Source organism: Trichoderma citrinoviride (genome assembly GCF_003025115.1).
Source record: "Trichoderma citrinoviride strain TUCIM 6016 unplaced genomic scaffold BBK36scaffold_6, whole genome shotgun sequence".
Lineage (NCBI taxonomy): Eukaryota > Fungi > Ascomycota > Sordariomycetes > Hypocreales > Hypocreaceae > Trichoderma > Trichoderma citrinoviride.
This window is the reverse complement of record NW_020194714.1, coordinates 342,961-358,878: the sequence shown is the minus strand read 5'-3', so window position 1 is coordinate 358,878 and position 15,918 is coordinate 342,961. Positions and strand designations below refer to the sequence as shown.

At 56.3% G+C, this 15,918-nt stretch overlaps 6 protein-coding genes across 6 annotated transcripts; 4 read left to right on the top strand and 2 right to left on the bottom strand.

The window, feature by feature from the left end:
* Positions 1-668: 668 nt before the first annotated feature.
* Positions 669-2,075, top strand: BBK36DRAFT_1117312 (FMN-linked oxidoreductase; the record flags this gene model as incomplete). The annotated part of the gene is made up of 1 exon (XM_024890336.1): positions 669-2,075. One exon carries the CDS (start codon positions 669-671, stop codon positions 2,073-2,075), a length of 1,407 nt encoding a protein of 468 aa, XP_024750070.1.
* Positions 2,076-2,490: 415 nt separating this feature from the next.
* On the top strand, positions 2,491-3,673 carry BBK36DRAFT_1135169 (hypothetical protein). Its single transcript, XM_024892546.1, has one exon. It carries the CDS (start codon positions 2,509-2,511, stop codon positions 3,664-3,666), a length of 1,158 nt encoding a protein of 385 aa, XP_024750069.1. The 5' UTR covers positions 2,491-2,508; the 3' UTR covers positions 3,667-3,673.
* Positions 3,674-3,856: 183 nt separating this feature from the next.
* On the bottom strand, positions 3,857-5,504 carry BBK36DRAFT_1168275 (hypothetical protein; the record flags this gene model as incomplete). Its single annotated transcript, XM_024895157.1, has 2 exons — positions 3,857-5,359; positions 5,424-5,504. 2 exons carry the CDS (start codon positions 5,502-5,504, stop codon positions 3,857-3,859), a joined length of 1,584 nt encoding a protein of 527 aa, XP_024750068.1.
* Positions 5,505-7,869: 2,365 nt separating this feature from the next.
* On the top strand, positions 7,870-9,688 carry BBK36DRAFT_1140525 (alpha/beta-hydrolase; the record flags this gene model as incomplete). The annotated part of the gene is made up of 3 exons (XM_024893384.1): positions 7,870-8,172; positions 8,246-8,590; positions 8,657-9,688. The coding sequence occupies 3 exons, from the start codon at positions 7,870-7,872 to the stop codon at positions 9,686-9,688; spliced, it is 1,680 nt and encodes a 559-aa protein (XP_024750067.1).
* Positions 9,689-9,947: 259 nt separating this feature from the next.
* BBK36DRAFT_1118189 (hypothetical protein) lies at positions 9,948-12,179 on the bottom strand (the record flags this gene model as incomplete). The annotated part of the gene is made up of 3 exons (XM_024890447.1): positions 9,948-10,927; positions 10,991-11,841; positions 11,911-12,179. The coding sequence occupies 3 exons, from the start codon at positions 12,177-12,179 to the stop codon at positions 9,948-9,950; spliced, it is 2,100 nt and encodes a 699-aa protein (XP_024750066.1).
* A 2,287-nt stretch (positions 12,180-14,466) lies between these two features.
* BBK36DRAFT_1117911 (hypothetical protein) lies at positions 14,467-15,830 on the top strand (the record flags this gene model as incomplete). Its single annotated transcript, XM_024890414.1, has 2 exons — positions 14,467-15,386; positions 15,467-15,830. 2 exons carry the CDS (start codon positions 14,467-14,469, stop codon positions 15,828-15,830), a joined length of 1,284 nt encoding a protein of 427 aa, XP_024750065.1.
* Between the last annotated feature and the right edge of the window lie 88 nt (positions 15,831-15,918).

The following is a 15,918-nucleotide window of genomic DNA, read 5'->3' as shown; positions in this document are numbered from 1 at the left end:
AGCAGCTTCTCAGATTTGATGAGCGTATAAGCCAACCTGCCCAGTAAACTGATGCTTGGGGCGTCTTGTTGGATGACTGTCCAAAGAATGAACTTGAGAGCTGTCATGGGGAGAGAAAGATCAGGTGTGAAGTAAAATGCTCCTTCTGGATGCATGTCATCGGTAGATATGGTCAAGGTAGGTACGGTGCAGCGACCAGACAGGCATAAGCTGTTAAATCTGCCTTCCTTAACAATTGTACCTGACACATTGAGGCGTCTTGCTCGTGTCCTGGTCATTTAAGCCCCAACTCTAGGCTGTTGTTCTGATACTGGCAGCAGGGAGTATGTCCGCCATGATGGCATCTAAAAAGTACCAGACGTAAGTTTACGAGAAAATGAACCCAATTGTGACAATCAGACTCTCATTATCTTCTGATCTCTTTAGTTCTCGAGAAACAACTTGTATTCCTTGTATTTTCTCTTCCAGGGCTGCATGGCAAGGAAAGGGCAAGATACAGTGCGCCTCCCAGTCCTCACAGTACGCATCGGAGCACCTCTCCCGATCTCCCGACCTCGCCAGATGCAGATCCACCACATAAAACATGCAACCGTGATCGCCTCACTTGCAACCCGCGCACCTGCGAAGCCAATTGGGAGCTGACACGGCTGCCGTGTCTCGCGCCAATCATGTCCGCCGCACTGCTTCGATCGCGCCTCGCCGCCTCAGCCTCAGGCCTCCGACCAGCTGCCCGCCCGACGACGATATGCCCGCAAAAAGCCGCTGTTCCTCGCCGCTTCAACTCGACCTCGACCGGCGGCAGCTCCCCCGGCGCCGGACTCAAGGTCGCCGCCTATAGCGGAGCGCTGGCGGTGACTCTCTTTGCCTCGTACTACTATGTGACCGACACGCGAGCGTTTGTGCACCGATACGTGGTCCCGCCGCTGCTGAGGACCTTTGTCCCTGACGCCGAGGATGCGCATCATCTGGGCGTTACCGCACTCAGGGTGCTGTACGAACTAGTCCTGCACCCCCGCGAACGCGATGCCGCTGCGAACAGCCCCAGCCTCTCGACCTCCGTCTTCGAGCACCAATTGGCGAACCCGATCGGCATCTCCGCGGGTCTGGACAAAGATGGCGAGATCCCCGATGCTCTGTTTGCCCTGGGAGCGGGTGTCGTCGAAATCGGCGGCTGCACGCCAATGCCGCAAGAGGGCAATCCCAAGCCTCGAGTCTTTCGCGTGCCCGTTCTGGACGGAATGGTCAACCGATATGGCCTCAACTCAAAGGGCGCCGACGAAATGGCGATCCACCTGCGCAACCGACTGCGACGATTTGCGCTCTCAATAGGGGTCAGCGAGGAGGACGTCATCAGCGGCGAGGCCGGTGTTCCCGTGGGAAGCTTGAAGCCCGGACGGATACTCGCTGTACAGATCGCAAAGAACAAGGAGACGAGCGAGAGGGACCAGCAGGCCATCGCCGCCGACTACGTCTACTGCACACGGCGGCTAGCCCGCTATGCCGATGTTCTAGTCGTCAACGTCAGCAGCCCCAATACACCCGGCCTTCGGGACCTGCAAGCCACCGAGCCCCTGACGCGGCTGCTCGCGGCGGTGGTCGACGAAGCGGGCAAGACAGATAGAAAGGTCCGCCCCAGGGTCATGGTCAAAGTCTCTCCTGACGAGGACGAAGACTCTCAGATCGAAGGCATTGTCCAGGCTGTCCAGAGGAGCGGTGTCGACGGAATCATTGTCGGAAATACCACAAAGAGGCGGTCCGGTCTCAACCTCAAGGGAGCCAAGCTGTCCATCAGAGAGCAGAAGGCCTTGATGGAGGTGGGCGGCTTCTCTGGCCCCGCCATGTTCGGGCGGACGCTGGATCTGGTTGGCCGCTACCGCAAGATGCTCGATTCACAGCCCGGCGCTGCCAAGGGCGAACAAAAGGTTCTTTTTGCGACGGGCGGCATCACGAATGGGGAGCAGGCGTTGAAGGTGCTGAATGCGGGTGCCAGCGTGGCGATGGTGTACACGGGCCTGGTCTACGGAGGAGTCGGAACGATTACGAGGATGAAGAAGGAGATGGTCGAGGCTCTATGAGGCTCGATAGGGGGGATTGACCGCGAGGCGATTTGATGCCTTGATGGGATATCATGAATGTTAGAGACATATCATACACTGCTTTGTATTTATACCAAAAGTCGGATAGCAACGCTATACCATGTCATTGAATTAGACCTTTCACAAGAGATCAGGATCTTGAGTTCATCCACCACTCAATTTCTTCCAAGAAACCCTGGTCATACTGCATTTACATACTCGTACAATTCCATAGCCTTATTGGGAGCTCGTCACCAAGCAGCTGAGATCAACGCTAGCTGGATCAGGCAAAGCACAGGCACAGCACGCTAGCGCCTCCGACCCCACTAAAAAGTCGATATCGATACAGACTTCTCAGGCTTCGAATTTTGCCATTTCTGACCCTCAACCTCGCAATCAAACAAACGTCGCTGGCCATCCCATCAGCCTCATCATGGCCGCCGCAACGACTCTCCCCGCCTTACTGGCATCTCTCACACAGTCCCTCTCCCTCGCTCAAGAAGGAACATCCAAGCTCTCGACAGTCGAGCACCCCAAGGACGGCATTTCGCTCCTCGACGTCAAGAACGAGCTGCTGCTCTCGTACCTCCAGAACCTCGTCTTCCTCATCCTCGTCAAGCTGCGCAACGCCAAGTCACGAGGGAAAGAGGCATCGGAAAAGGAAACAGACCTGGACGATGCCGTGCGCGCTCAGCTCGTGCAACTGCGCTTGTACCTCGAAAAGGGCGCCCGGCCGCTGGAGGAGAAGCTGCGGTTCTCCATTGACCGATTCCTCCGGGTGGCGGAAGATGCGCAGCGGCGCGAGAAGATGAAGGAGGCCAAGGCCAGCGGCAAGACCGGCTCCAGCACGGACGAGTCGGGATCAGGCTCCGATGACGAAGACGACGAGGAAGACGATTCCGAGGCCGAAGACGGCTCCTCCAGGCCCCGGCCCCGACCAGGCAACCTCTCCGCGGCCCCCAACATGGGCTCCCTCATGGACGACGTCGCCCTCCGCCCCGCCAAGCGCGACCAAGACGACGACGCGCCCGCCGGAGTATACAGGCCGCCCCGCCGCGAGCGCCAAGTCATGGAGACGACGCAGACGCGCGAAAAGGCCGCCCGCCGGCCCATGCGATCACACACGATGGAGGAATTCGTCGCCTCGGAGCTGTCCGCGGCGCCCATCGCCGAGCCCAGCATCGGCACGACCATTGTCCAGGGCGGCCGCCGGATGAAGACGACGCAGGAGCGCAAGGAGGAGCAGGAGCGCAGAGAGTACGAGGAGACCAACTTCACGCGCCTGCCCAAGGAGAGCAAGAAGGAGCGCGCCAAGAAGGCCAAGCAGGCGGGCCGCAGCGGGCGGATGCAGTTTGGCGGCGAGGAGTGGCACAACCTCGGCGAGGGCGTGGACCGCATCGACCGGTTGACGAAGCGCAAGGAGGGCGGGGCGGGATCGGGCGTCAGGGCGATGCTGGAGAAGAGCCGGAAGAGAGGGGCCGAGACGGAGGACGGGCCGAGGGGGAGCGGGCATCAGATGGGAGAGAGGTTTCACAAGAAGGCGAGGCTGTTGGAGATTGGACGGGGAGGCAAGGGCAGGGGGAAGAAGTGAGGGTGTTTGTTTTCGCGACGAGTAGCATCTGTTTCTATACGGCGTTTTGGGCGTATGAAAAGTTGTATACAGATGTTGTATCAATATTACATCGACGTCTTATATCTCGAATTATATACAGTGAACAGTTAAGGATATCCGAAAGATAAGCCATCCTCTAAACGCCAAAATACCCCTTCCAGGCAACCCATCAACCCTTTTCATTCCTAAACAGTTCGCTCTCCGCCGCCTTGGGACACATGTGCTCCCACCGAATCACCCGCCCCCTATCCGTCGCAATCCCCTTGACCAGCATCTCCGCGCCCTCCCTCCTCCTCTCCTCGAGCAGCATCCTCGCCCTGCCATACCACCACGTCTCGCTCCACTGCTTCTCCCGCTGCCACTTCTGCACCGAATTGTGATGAATCATGACCGGCACCGTGCCGATGCAAATCTCCGTGTACAAGGGCATCGCCTCCCACAAGTCGGGCCAGCTGCCCGCCATCCACGGCAGAGGCAGCTCCGCCGGCAAGTCCCTTGGCAGGGCAAACACGTCCGACTTGGGCACGCAGTCGAACTTGCCCAGGTCCTTGATCTGCTGCGCCAGCCGCCCGTCATGCCGAATGTACCGCGCGTCCGTCACCGCGTTCGACGTCTGATGGCCCAGCAGGCTCCAGTAATCCAGCGCGATGCCAAACTCGTACGGCTTCTCCGGGAGATGCGTCTTATTGTACTCCTGGTGCGTGAAGCTCGGCTGGAGGAGATCCCGCACGGGAACCTGCCCAACGTGCGTGGGCGGCGGATGCGCGCCTGCTCGTCCCGGAACGAACCTATCCAGCACGTCGTCGATGCGGCGGCGGTGGTGCCGCCGCATGACCTCGCGGTAAAACTCCTGCTCGCCAAACATCTCGACAAAGATGCTCTGGTCGCTCCCATGGTAGCACATGTCCGACGCGCCCGACCCGTCGTCGAAGGACACCCCCTTGCGGTTCTGGCACTCCTCGAGCTTCTCCACGGCTCTCTCCAGCACGCGCCTGACCTCGCCGACCGGACCCATGATGTAGCCCGAGTTGAGATAGCGCGTGCGGAAGCTGCTCCAGGGACTCGTCCCGATGAAGGTGTCCGTGTTGCCGCCGTAGAGGTCGTCCGGGAGGGGCGATTCCGGGACCGGGTAGCAGGATACGGAGGTGAGGAGGTTGGGCGCGCAGCGTTTGCCTGCGCCGAAGACGACTTGGGAGCGGATGCCTTCGTTGGAATAGGCGCGGCCCATGCGGTGAGCGACGCGGGCGTGTTCGTCCTCGAGGATGGCCCTGTAGCGGCTCAACAAGACGTCGGGAGGCAGCTGGAACCAGATGTCGTAGGCGTCGAGCATAAGGACGAGCTCATCGTCGAAGCCCTCTTGTTTTCGACGCTCAGGGTCACTGACATAGTCCAGTGTGCGAGTGATCTTGGCGAAATGCGAACCGCCTCCCAAGAGGCCATCTGCGTGATCTTGATCTTCCCATGCGACAATGGTTGGGTTGGGATAGCCTAGAATGGCCATGGTGAGGAGGGTCTTGCAGAGGTGGATGTTGGCCCGCGTGGCTGGTAGAAGGATGTGAAGCTTTTGATCCTTGATGCTGGTGATGGATGAGTTTTGGGTGGCTGCTGTATGAGAGCTGCTGGTTGGCCATGATGAGCGAAATGTATCTGAGCTTTGGCGCTGGATGGTGTACTTGTACTGATGTGAGTATTGGTGATCGAAGTGTATGTGCTGAGAGGAGAATTGGGCCACTTACTGGTGCAAAGATGCATAGAACGAGAGTGCTAAAGACGAAGGCGATCCCAACGAGCGATACTGGTCGCCGGATACTGATCATCTTGACGATGTTGGCCTATGGATAATGAATGAGAGCCTATGGGTAATGAAGTACAGTAAAGGCAGAATTCATGAGTTTCTTTGTGACAATTTTCAGAAGTAAACGAGAGACGAGACCAGAGTGAGTGTTGCTGTAGCTGAGCTACCCCCCTGACTCTGGCGTGAAGAATGACAGTCCCTCACTTTCTACACCTCAACAACAGCTACAGAGCGAAACAAACAGAATCGAACAAAATACAAGAAATCGAATGAAAAGAAGATAAGGAAAAAAACACATCCATGATAAAGGAAGAAGAAAGGCTCAAGCAAAAGCACACGCGTTCCCCACATGACCACGACGCGGAATGGCCTGGTGTTGCGGGCTATAAATCGATAGCGCAAGGGGCTTTCTTCAGCCGCACATTGCGAAGCGCATCTCCTTTTTTTTTTTTTCTTTTTCTCTTCCATTTTTGACACCGGAAACTGGGGCTATGAGTTAGAGCAAGTAAACAGCATTCCCGAGATGGTGTTAGAAGAGACATTAGTTCACCTGTTTTACATGTCCAGAACACAGCCAAACTCGGAGTGCATAAGAGATTCGATACGGCTTTATACGGGGAATGAGTGGCGATGTGCTCTTGACTTCCCTACCCTTGAGCCTGCGCCTCGATGTGTAGTGTCATCCGAGTACGGAGTACCTATGCGTATCATCCTTGATTGGGAGAATCATATCATTCAATCTTGTAAACTCGGTATAAGAGGCGAAGAGGTATAGATGCTTAGACGTAAAGTTGGGGCATCCTGCCTAATCGTGAACAGGATGGGCACCATCGATTCTAGTCTCGACCGATTTTTGACATTTGATTCGCCTTGACTTCCCAGGCATCGATAGCACCAGCTTTAACTCACATCGATAGCTGCGATTAGATGAGGGAGACGTGGGGGAGATCTGGAAGCACGCCTGCAGTCGTATGGTGGTGGTGACCAGACAAATACTAGGGACCGCAAAATGAATATTCACACAAATTAAGAACAAGAGCACTATTTGAGTGGATACTTTGCAGACGATGTGTGCGCATACTTACCGCCTTGTGTGCTCCCAATTTTGAGATTTCCTGCCTATCTTTCTGGTCCCGCTTGACTCCCGTCGTTATTTCGACCCTCTCCAAAGCCTGAAGGTCGCCTTATACAAGGGCAAGGATCTCGCCATGAAGCATCATCACTGGGCAGCAGTCATGCATGCTGACGCATCTGTGCACCGTGAAGTCTTTAGGGATGAGTAAGCGCTGTGAAGCTACGAGTACATGAACAGATGCCCGTCGGTTCCACTTTCAGTAAATAACCAACTGTTCGGCTTCCTTCTTTGCTTGGCGAGTAAAATTTATTTCGAGTCCTCCTATTTGAACCGTGGAGAATTCACAGCATTTTTAACCCTCCCCGAAGCCTCGAGGCAACCCTGCAACCCATCCGACGGCAGGACCGCGACTGGCCATCACTCCAACTCTCCCCACAAAGTCCGATACTCCATGCATTCACAGCAATTTAAGCACCCCTTAAGACTTCAAATGCCAGATACTATTACCCAGTAGTAGTATTCATGTTCCGAACTAGACGGATGTGTGTCAGCACGGCGACTGCTGCCTGGTCCGGTTGCCTTTTTTTCCTTCTACGAGGTCGCGACTCTTGCGTTGAGCCTCTATAAGGCATTTTCACAGCATTCTTGACTTCGTCCGAGAGGCTTTCCAAGGATCATCAGTTCATCCAATTACATCCACTTTCTTCAACCGAAGACTCAGCCCCAGTACAACAGCCCATCCTCACACCAACCCAAAACTCCCCGAGACATGCATTAGATATTCTCGCCCACCATCGCAAACCCTTCCATTCGCATCATCCCCAGCACAGCATATCCATAAGGTAAGCACCCTCACCAAGATATTTCAAGTAGTAGAATAATCCAACACCAAGTGGCAAGAAATGCACCCTCCCCCTCTCTCTCACCGTCCCAAAGAAATCTCATGCATGACGCACACACACGTTGATGTCAACGTGATACAACACCAAATACAAGCACTCCGTACTTCCTCTGCAGTAAACCATCCCCCCTTAAGACAAAATCCCCATGCAGAGCAACACTCCATCACCAACCTCACCTCATTCGCAATTCCGTAGACCTCTTTTGGGCAAAAGTGAGGGGTCGAAGAGAAAAGTGATGCAGATCCATAACCCGATCAAGGTATCACAGGATTGGTGAATGCGGACTCATAAACAGAGCAGAGACTGAATCAATGAAGAAACAGAAAAGTGATCGAGAACTCCATCATTTCATAGACCTTAATCAGAACCCAAACAATCTCTATACACCATAGCATCAACTCATAGCAGCCATGATTCCACCTCATCTCATCTTCCATCTCACACTCACACTCACACTCACCCTCCTCCTCCCCCTCACCCACGCAGCCGCCCTCCCCCCGCAAAACGATACATGTCCACCACAGCCCTCAACCTCCTCCTCCTCCCCTCCCATCATCGACCTAGGATACGCCCAATACCGCGGCATCAGACTCCACGACGCAGCCGTAGACACATTCCTCGGCATGCGATACGCCCAACCGCCCCTCTCCAACCTCCGCTTCCGCGCCCCCCAAGATCCATCCCCCGAGTCCTCCATCCAAGATGCATCCAAGGTCTCACAATCTTCTTCTCCCTCACCCACCCCTCTAAGCACCAATAGCAGGAGTCCTAATATAATCAAGACAGTTTGGCCCCATATGCATAGGCACAGGCCAGTCCCCCTCCCCATCCACCTCCGAAGACTGCCTCTTCGTCAACGTCTTCAAGCCCTCCCGCGCAGATCCCACCTCCAACCTCCCCGTATGGGTCTACATCCAGGGCGGCGGCTACTCCTCCAACGGCAACGCAAACTACAACGGCACCCCAGTCGTCCAACAGTCCGGCCACGGCCTCGTCTTTGTCAACTTCAACTACCGCGTCGGCGCCCTCGGCTTTCTCGCCAGCGAACACGTCAGGAGAGATGGACACCTCAACGCCGGATTGCTGGATCAGAGGAAGCTCCTCCACTGGGTGAAGAAGCACATCAAACAAGTAAACAACTCTTCGATTCATCTCCCATATCAGTCTTCTTGAAAACTCACTGCCATTAAAACGCAGTTCGGCGGAAACCCAAACCACGTCGTCATCCACGGCGTCTCCGCCGGCGCCGGCTCCGTAACGCACCACCTCACCGCGTACGCCGCCAAAAAGGACACCCAGCTCTTCGCAGCCGCCATCTCCGAGAGCCCCTTCTGGCCGACCCTCCGCACCGTCTCCGACATGGAGTTCCAGTACCGCCGGGTCCTCGCCAACGCAAACTGCTCCTCCCTCGACTGTCTCCGGCGCCTCGACACGCAGGCCTTCCTCGACGCCGCACCGGTTGAATTGTTTCCAGGGGTGAACCGCGATGCTCCTCTCCCGCTGTGGTACTGGCTCCCTGTCATCGACGGCGACCTCGTAACAGATCACCTGTACAGCCAGTTCCAGCACGGCAACTTCATCCCCGTCCCCCTCATTGTAAGCCACGACACAGACGAAGGCACCTACTTCGGCGCCAACGCATCGACTCTCACCGAGGCCAAATCCTTCTTCCTCAGCAACTGGCCTAATCTCCAACCCTCCCAGCTCAGCGCCATCTCCCAGGCCTATTCCCCCGAGGATCTCGCCTCCCTGCCCGACCACGCCCCCTATTTCCCCTCCACTGAAGCCGCATACGGCGACGCAACCTTCATCTGCCCGGGCAACACCGTCGCCGCCTCCGCGGCGCACCACTTCGACCCCCGCCGCGTCTGGAACTACCGCTACAACGTCTTGGACCCGGATAACGTCGCCTCGGGCCTCGGCGTTCCACACACTTTCGAGACGAGCGCCATCTTCGGGCTCGGAAGCGCAGGTCAACCGGCGGCTTCGTACTATACCATCAACGCGGCCATCATCCCCGTCACCATGCACTACTTTCTGAGCTTCGTGATGAAGCTGGATCCGAATGCTGCAAAGTATGCTTCCGCACCGCACTGGGATCCCTGGGGACAAGGGACAGGGCAACGACTCAGACTGGAGACGAACAATACTGCCATGGAGCCTGTTCCTCCTGATCAGAGAGCGAGATGCCATCTTTGGAGCCGTCTACAAGGCTACACTCAGTTATAGTAAGAAGGGTTGGAAAGAAGTAGTTGGAAAGACTTGAATTTGTAGCAGACAATACAGCAGAAGAATAGGATAAACTTACTGCTACCTCATACTCAAAGACGTCCGCAACTCCAACTCATACCTGGGTAGTAATGTAGCCAATGTCAGCCTGGAAGAAGGCTAGTTCGATACGCAGTATGCAACCCCATTTTAACAGTATTCAATCCCATCCAATATACAGTACCATTCAATGCTGTCGTGCTCGGTTCCTGGGCGTTGCCTAGACACTGGTCCCAACCTCGTCCTTGCCATTGATGACCTGGCTCTCCCTCATCGACAGGACAATTGTCGTCAGCTGATCAATCTTCTGCTGCAGTTCGAGAATCTGCGCCTCGACCGGCGACGGCGCATCCGCGTCATCTTCCCCTCGCGTTCGACTAGACGGGCGGAGTCGCATCACCCCCGACCTACGAGGAGACGCCAGAGAGGGCCGGCCTGTGACAGATGATGGACCAGCCTCGGATCTCCGCCGTCTACCCTTGGGTTCTCTCGGGCCCTTGAAGCCGCGAAACTCGTCGTCATCGTCTCCCCTGTACTTGAGATACTCGTACAATTTGATGATGCCGACGATGGGTGCGTGGGTCACCTTGAGAAGCCAGATCCTACCTGCACGGTACTTGTGCGACCTCGGGAGAATGTAACGCCACGGGCGGAACATGACAAGGGATAAAAGATTGAATGGGGGATAAAAGTGCGTCAGGCGGTTGCTGGTCGATGCCTCCAGCACATAGACGCTGTACACGTAGAGGTACTCCTCTTTGGCGTGGGTAATGACGCGCGAGAAGCTGTTGGAGAGCATACCGGTAAGCGAGCCCATGAGGAGGAACGAGGACAGGGTGATGAAGATGATCATCAGGGGAGGGCCAAAGACGGGGTCTATCTGGTCCATGACCTCAAATCCAACATAGCTCGAGCCGTAAAAGATCTTGGTCAAGATGCCCGTCATCTTGCCGAGGCTGAAGATGTCTCTGCCGACGAGCGAGAACGTGGTAAGGAAGCCAAGGTAGACGATCACGACGAGCACCATGAACTTGAGAAAGTCCTTGCCCATCTCTTTAAGGCAAGGGATGAGGGTACCCCAGTACGGGCTCAGACTGAGGATGGAGCAGATGCGGGGGATCATGAAGAGAGCTTCCAGGGCCAGCACATCAAACGCCAGGTCGTTTAGGCGCAGGTCTTCTCGCACGATGCCAATGATTCCTGTATCGTGTTAGCGTGCCACGTTCTTTCATCATGCGGTGGCTGGCGCAAGGCATCACTCACGTAGTACAGCGAAGAGGGCGCCAATGAGAATCATGATCATGTCAAACAGGTTCCAGATGTCCGTTGCGTAAAAGATGGCTCCGGCATCAATCCACTCGCTCAGCTCATCGTAGAAGAAGGCTGCAATCCAGAAGAACAGGGCGATTTCAGGCTTCGTCAGGCGGCTCTCATCCCGCACAATAAGAACAGAGTAATACAGGCACATGAAGACGCTGAAGAAGAGCACCTCCCAGCATTTAAGATACTTGGGCACACGAAGTCGGGAGTAGGGGTCCGACGTAAAAGGATTGTAGAAGTGCGGGTGCTTGGAGGAAGTGATGGACATGGTGTCCCAGAAGACAATGTCACCGTTCCAGATGCCAGCAATGATCTTCTGCACAACGTGCTGTGACAGAAACCTCTTGGCGTCGGCAACGGCAGCAATCTCAAGAGCATTCAAGCCTTCAAAGGCAGCGGTGGGGTCGTCATCGTCATCCTCGTCATCATCGTCGGAGCTGAGGTTGGTCAGACGAGAAAGAGACGAGAGAAGCTGCACTTTCTTTGACGAGCTCCCCGTAGGTAGGTGAGGATCTGCGCCGTCAAAGGTGGCCAGCACGCGGGGAATCAAGGGAGCGCGCTCGCCAGCTTCGGGGTCGGACCTGGCGCCGTGATCCTGCTGCCGCCGTTGCTGCTCTTGCTGCTGCTGCGCCTTGAACTTTTTATGGTCAGGAATCTCGTAGAGGCAAAAGGACACGGCCTCACGCTCCGAATGGTGGGTCAGGAATCTCCAAGCTACAATCTCACAGGCGTTGGAGCGAGCCTCGCCGAGGCCTTGGTTGTCACGGTCCAAGGCATAGTGCCATTTGAGCGCCCTACTCGCGGATGAGATGGAGTCAAGCAGGCGCGGCAGGGCCAGAAGTGGGCGAAGCGGAAGAACCTACAGCAGAGCATTGACAATGGCGGGATTGACGCAGGTATCGCTGAGATGGTCGACCAGGAGGCGCAGACAAGTGCCGGCCGAGGTGGTGCGCAGCTGTTCAAAGGTGCTGGGCATCTCGACGGCATCGGTGATGTACTGGGACAGCTTCTTGACGACAACGCGGAATGAGTCGTCGGGGGCGATGTAGGGAAGCTCGACATAGTCGTAGCGGGCGGAGAAGGGACTGTCCTCGCGCGCAGGCTGCGGCTTGAGCCTGACGCGGATGGGCATCTTGCTCGGGTTGAAGCCTTGATGCGTGTTCGAATATGGAGAGGATGATGCACGGGTATGGATGGACAAGGGAAGATGAAAGCCCACAGAGAAGTGAGATCGGAAGCAATGAGACAAGATGAGATGAAAAAAGAGCAGATGCAGAAGAGAGTCCCGGCCAGGGGATGGAAAAGCCCGAGAGGGGGCCAGATGAGGTCGGTTGGGATGATGCGTGATGTGACGGATGGAGATGGATGGAGCTCTCCAGGCTGGTTGAGAATGGGGAAGCTGTCGAATCTGCTAGCGACGTCAGTCTAGCGCGGCCTGGCCTGTGCGTGGCGCAGGTGACTGCTGAGGGCGGTACGAAGAGAGTACTTGATTCTGGGGAGCAAACAGCACATCCTCAACAGCATCTGGTACTGCTAAGCGGCTTATCATGTCCACATGCTGGGGTACCTCGCAAGTACGGCCGCATGCTGGGGCTGCTAGAGCCGCTATTACGGGGCGCTGGTCCCCTAAACAGCCAGCGAGATTCAACTGTCCCCGTTGACGCCCCAAATTGGACGCCAATGAGCGCAGCAGCCGCCGCCATTTGTTGATGCTGCTGCATGTCCGCTGGTGCCGTTTCAGCCAGTGAAGCCATTGATCATCTGGAGGGCTCCAGTCCATCCTGACCCCTGTAGCGCCTCTTGCGCCTCTTTTTCTTTGTTGGCTTCTTTGGGCATCAGAGTTGAGATGCGATTCGCTGGAGCAGCTGCTGTGCTGCCACCGGGGATGCACTCCACTGGGTGTGTACGAGAGGACGTCATGGTCATGCACCTCTGCAATTGATGAATTGATCTTCATGGGCAAACTAGTATCATTGTCAATGACTTTGATGCCATACCGTTGAAGCGATAGCCTATCTGCTGATTGATTGTCGCCCGGTGAACAGAATCAACATGCTGATGTAAGGGACGGCGATGGCTTCAATCCGGTCTAGATGGTCTCAGCTCGCAGTTCGAGATCCAGCTCTCCCTCTGCTTTTCAGCAACCGCACAGTTCAGATTGTCCTGAGACCGGGTGCCATTTCATCCATCAGAGGAGAAACAATCATCTTAGTTCAGGTTCAGCCGTCTTGAAACTTGTCCCACTCATGCTCTGCCTCCATTCGCATCCCCAGAGCGCCCTTGCACCTGTTTCAATACCCAGCCTCGTTCTTACCACAGCGCAAAGCTCGTTTGGCCCTCTGATTATACGGCCAGCTCCCGTACTTTCAAGCTGAAGTCTTTGGAGAAAGGCCTCATGGCTGCTCTTCGGCCAAACAGTTCAGGAGAACGCCTCGTTGCTGGCCTGACTCGTCTTTCCGAGCAATATCGCAACGCGCAGATCAGCGCATCTCTCCTCAATTGCGGCCGGCCCCAGCTGTTCATCACCGAGCCCAGATCCTGGTCCGGCCCGTTAGAAGCAGGGCCGCCAATCGGCAGCTGCGAAGCCACAGAAAAGGGGGGTTGAGCTTGGATCGAGCAAACAAGCAGTTATCATGCTCCATTCATGCGGTGATCAGTAGCAATTGCCGGCCATTGAGGGCCAGTAACAAACAGCTGAATTGCTTGTATGGAGCATCATGCGCTTGTGCTTGGTGTACGACATACAGACATACAGACAGACGCGCATGGACCTTGAGGTTTGTGTCACATTTCTCTCACCTTTGGATGGATGGAGCACCGGCTCCCGCTCATTGTTCACCTCTCCAGGCTTATACAAGGGGACGGACCTGAAGCAGCTGCCGCCTCACAAGCCTCACGAATGCCTCCCACAATCGCCTCACAGAATACATGCTGTCACCTCATTCTTCTCTGCTATTCTCACATGTTCGACGAGATGCACATTCCCCTCTCTGCCTGCAGATGACACGAGATAACGCATGAGCGGCTATTTATACCATCTCGCAAACCCACCGCATACACGATTTCTTCCTCCCCCCTGCTTCCCCCATTGGTTCGACTAATGTACCCTATCCGACACCAGCTGGGGCCATTGCAGGGGTCAAATACGAACAACTTTGAACCTGGAAGGCAGAAGAAAAAAAAACACGGAGTGGTACTTGTACGAACCAGCGCCGGTGCTACCTCACCTCGCCCGGCCAGCTCGCCCTCGGGCCTCGAGGTTACATCTGCCAAACAAACCTACTCCATACAACCTACGAGTACATAATCACCAGCTTCTCTTCTTCCCACGCTCGTTTTTCCGGCTTTTGAAGTGCTCTGTTTTGGTTACTCTCCCGTATCACTTCCGCCCTTGTTCTTTATCAGCAGCACCAGCAACCATGGCCGTGGCCCGTCGGCCGCCATCGTCCGCCGTCTCCCTCACAGCTCTCGTCCTCTCCTCGACGCTCCTCCCGATCGCCTCCGGCCATGCGCTGCCCCGAGAGACAAAGACGGTGCCCGTCCGCGAGCTCAACGTGGTCCCCTGGCCGATCGCGACGCCCGCGCCCCAGCTCGACCTCGGCGCCGTGCCCGCCGCCGACCTGCTGCGCCGCGACTTCAACACCATCTGCGGCTTCATAGGGGGCCACGCCGACTTCCCAGCGACCTGCCTGGCCGGCTCGCACTGCGCCGTCGACGTCGACAACAAGGCCATCGGCTGCTGCCCCGACGGCGCCCCCTGCACCGGCGGCATCTTCACCGGCTGCGTCGACGTCAACAGCCCGCCCCAGACGGAGCTCAACCCCTATGTCTTCACCTGCACCGGCGCCGACGTCTGCTACCAGAACCACTTTGACGGCGGCTTCTTCCAGTTTGGCTGCGGCGCGTCGTCCGCCCTGGCGACGAGCGTGGCCACCTCGGCCTTTAGCCGCGGGCCGCTCGACTTTAGCCACGTCTCTGTCCGGCTGACGGCCACGCCCACGCTTCTCGCGACGCCGACGACGATTGGGTCGCGCACGGGAACCAGGTCTTCTGACAGCACTTCTACTGGCAGCAGTAAGACTAAGACAACCGATGCCTCTGACACGAAGACGGCCTCAACCGAAGAGTCTACGGGAACCGCTACCGAAACCTCACCTACCGAATCTTCTACCTCAACCTCGACTGCTGAGCCCGCAGCGCCCACTTCCAAAGGCAGCTCAAACACTGGGCCCATTGTTGGAGGCGTTGTCGGTGGTCTCGCCGGCCTTGCCCTGCTGTTAGGCCTCCTTTTCTTTTTCATCCGTAGGAAGAAGGCAGCCAAGCCTGCCCAGTACATCGAGTGAGTAGCCACATCCGCCCCAATGGCAGCCAGCCATGATGAGATAACAACCAGTTACTGACCATGCCATCCAAAAACAGGCCGTCAACTGAAAAATACAACAACTCCGAACCCCAGTACCCTCCCAAAACCCCTCTCCTTACTGAAGAACGTGGCGTCCACCCAGAAGGGGCCGAACTCAGCCAGCTCCCCCGAAGACCCAGCGAGGCCGCCCCCCAGCTCGGCGAGATTGGCCTGGCCGTGCCCTTCAGCCCGACCTCTGAATACAGCAGGCCGTCCGACGAGATTCCTCTCCGGGAAAATACGTCCACTCCCAAGCCGGACATTTCGCCGCCCATTGAGACCGGCCCGTACATCCCGCGGAGAAGAGCCGACGGCGACGGCACGTCTTTTTGGTCACAGACGAGATCCGAGTCGCGGTCTCGCGGCCGGCCATGGGTTTGATTCTTCACTCAGCCCTTGCTTGTTTGCCTTTAAACTTTGATACCCCCAAATATTAATAAAGGAGAAGAAGAAAAGAAGAAGAGAGAGA

Excerpts from the sequence above, each read along its gene's own strand:
- BBK36DRAFT_1135169 (XM_024892546.1), top strand. The coding sequence starts at position 2,509 with ATGGCCGCCGCAACGACTCTCCCCGCCTTACTGGCATCTCTCACACAG.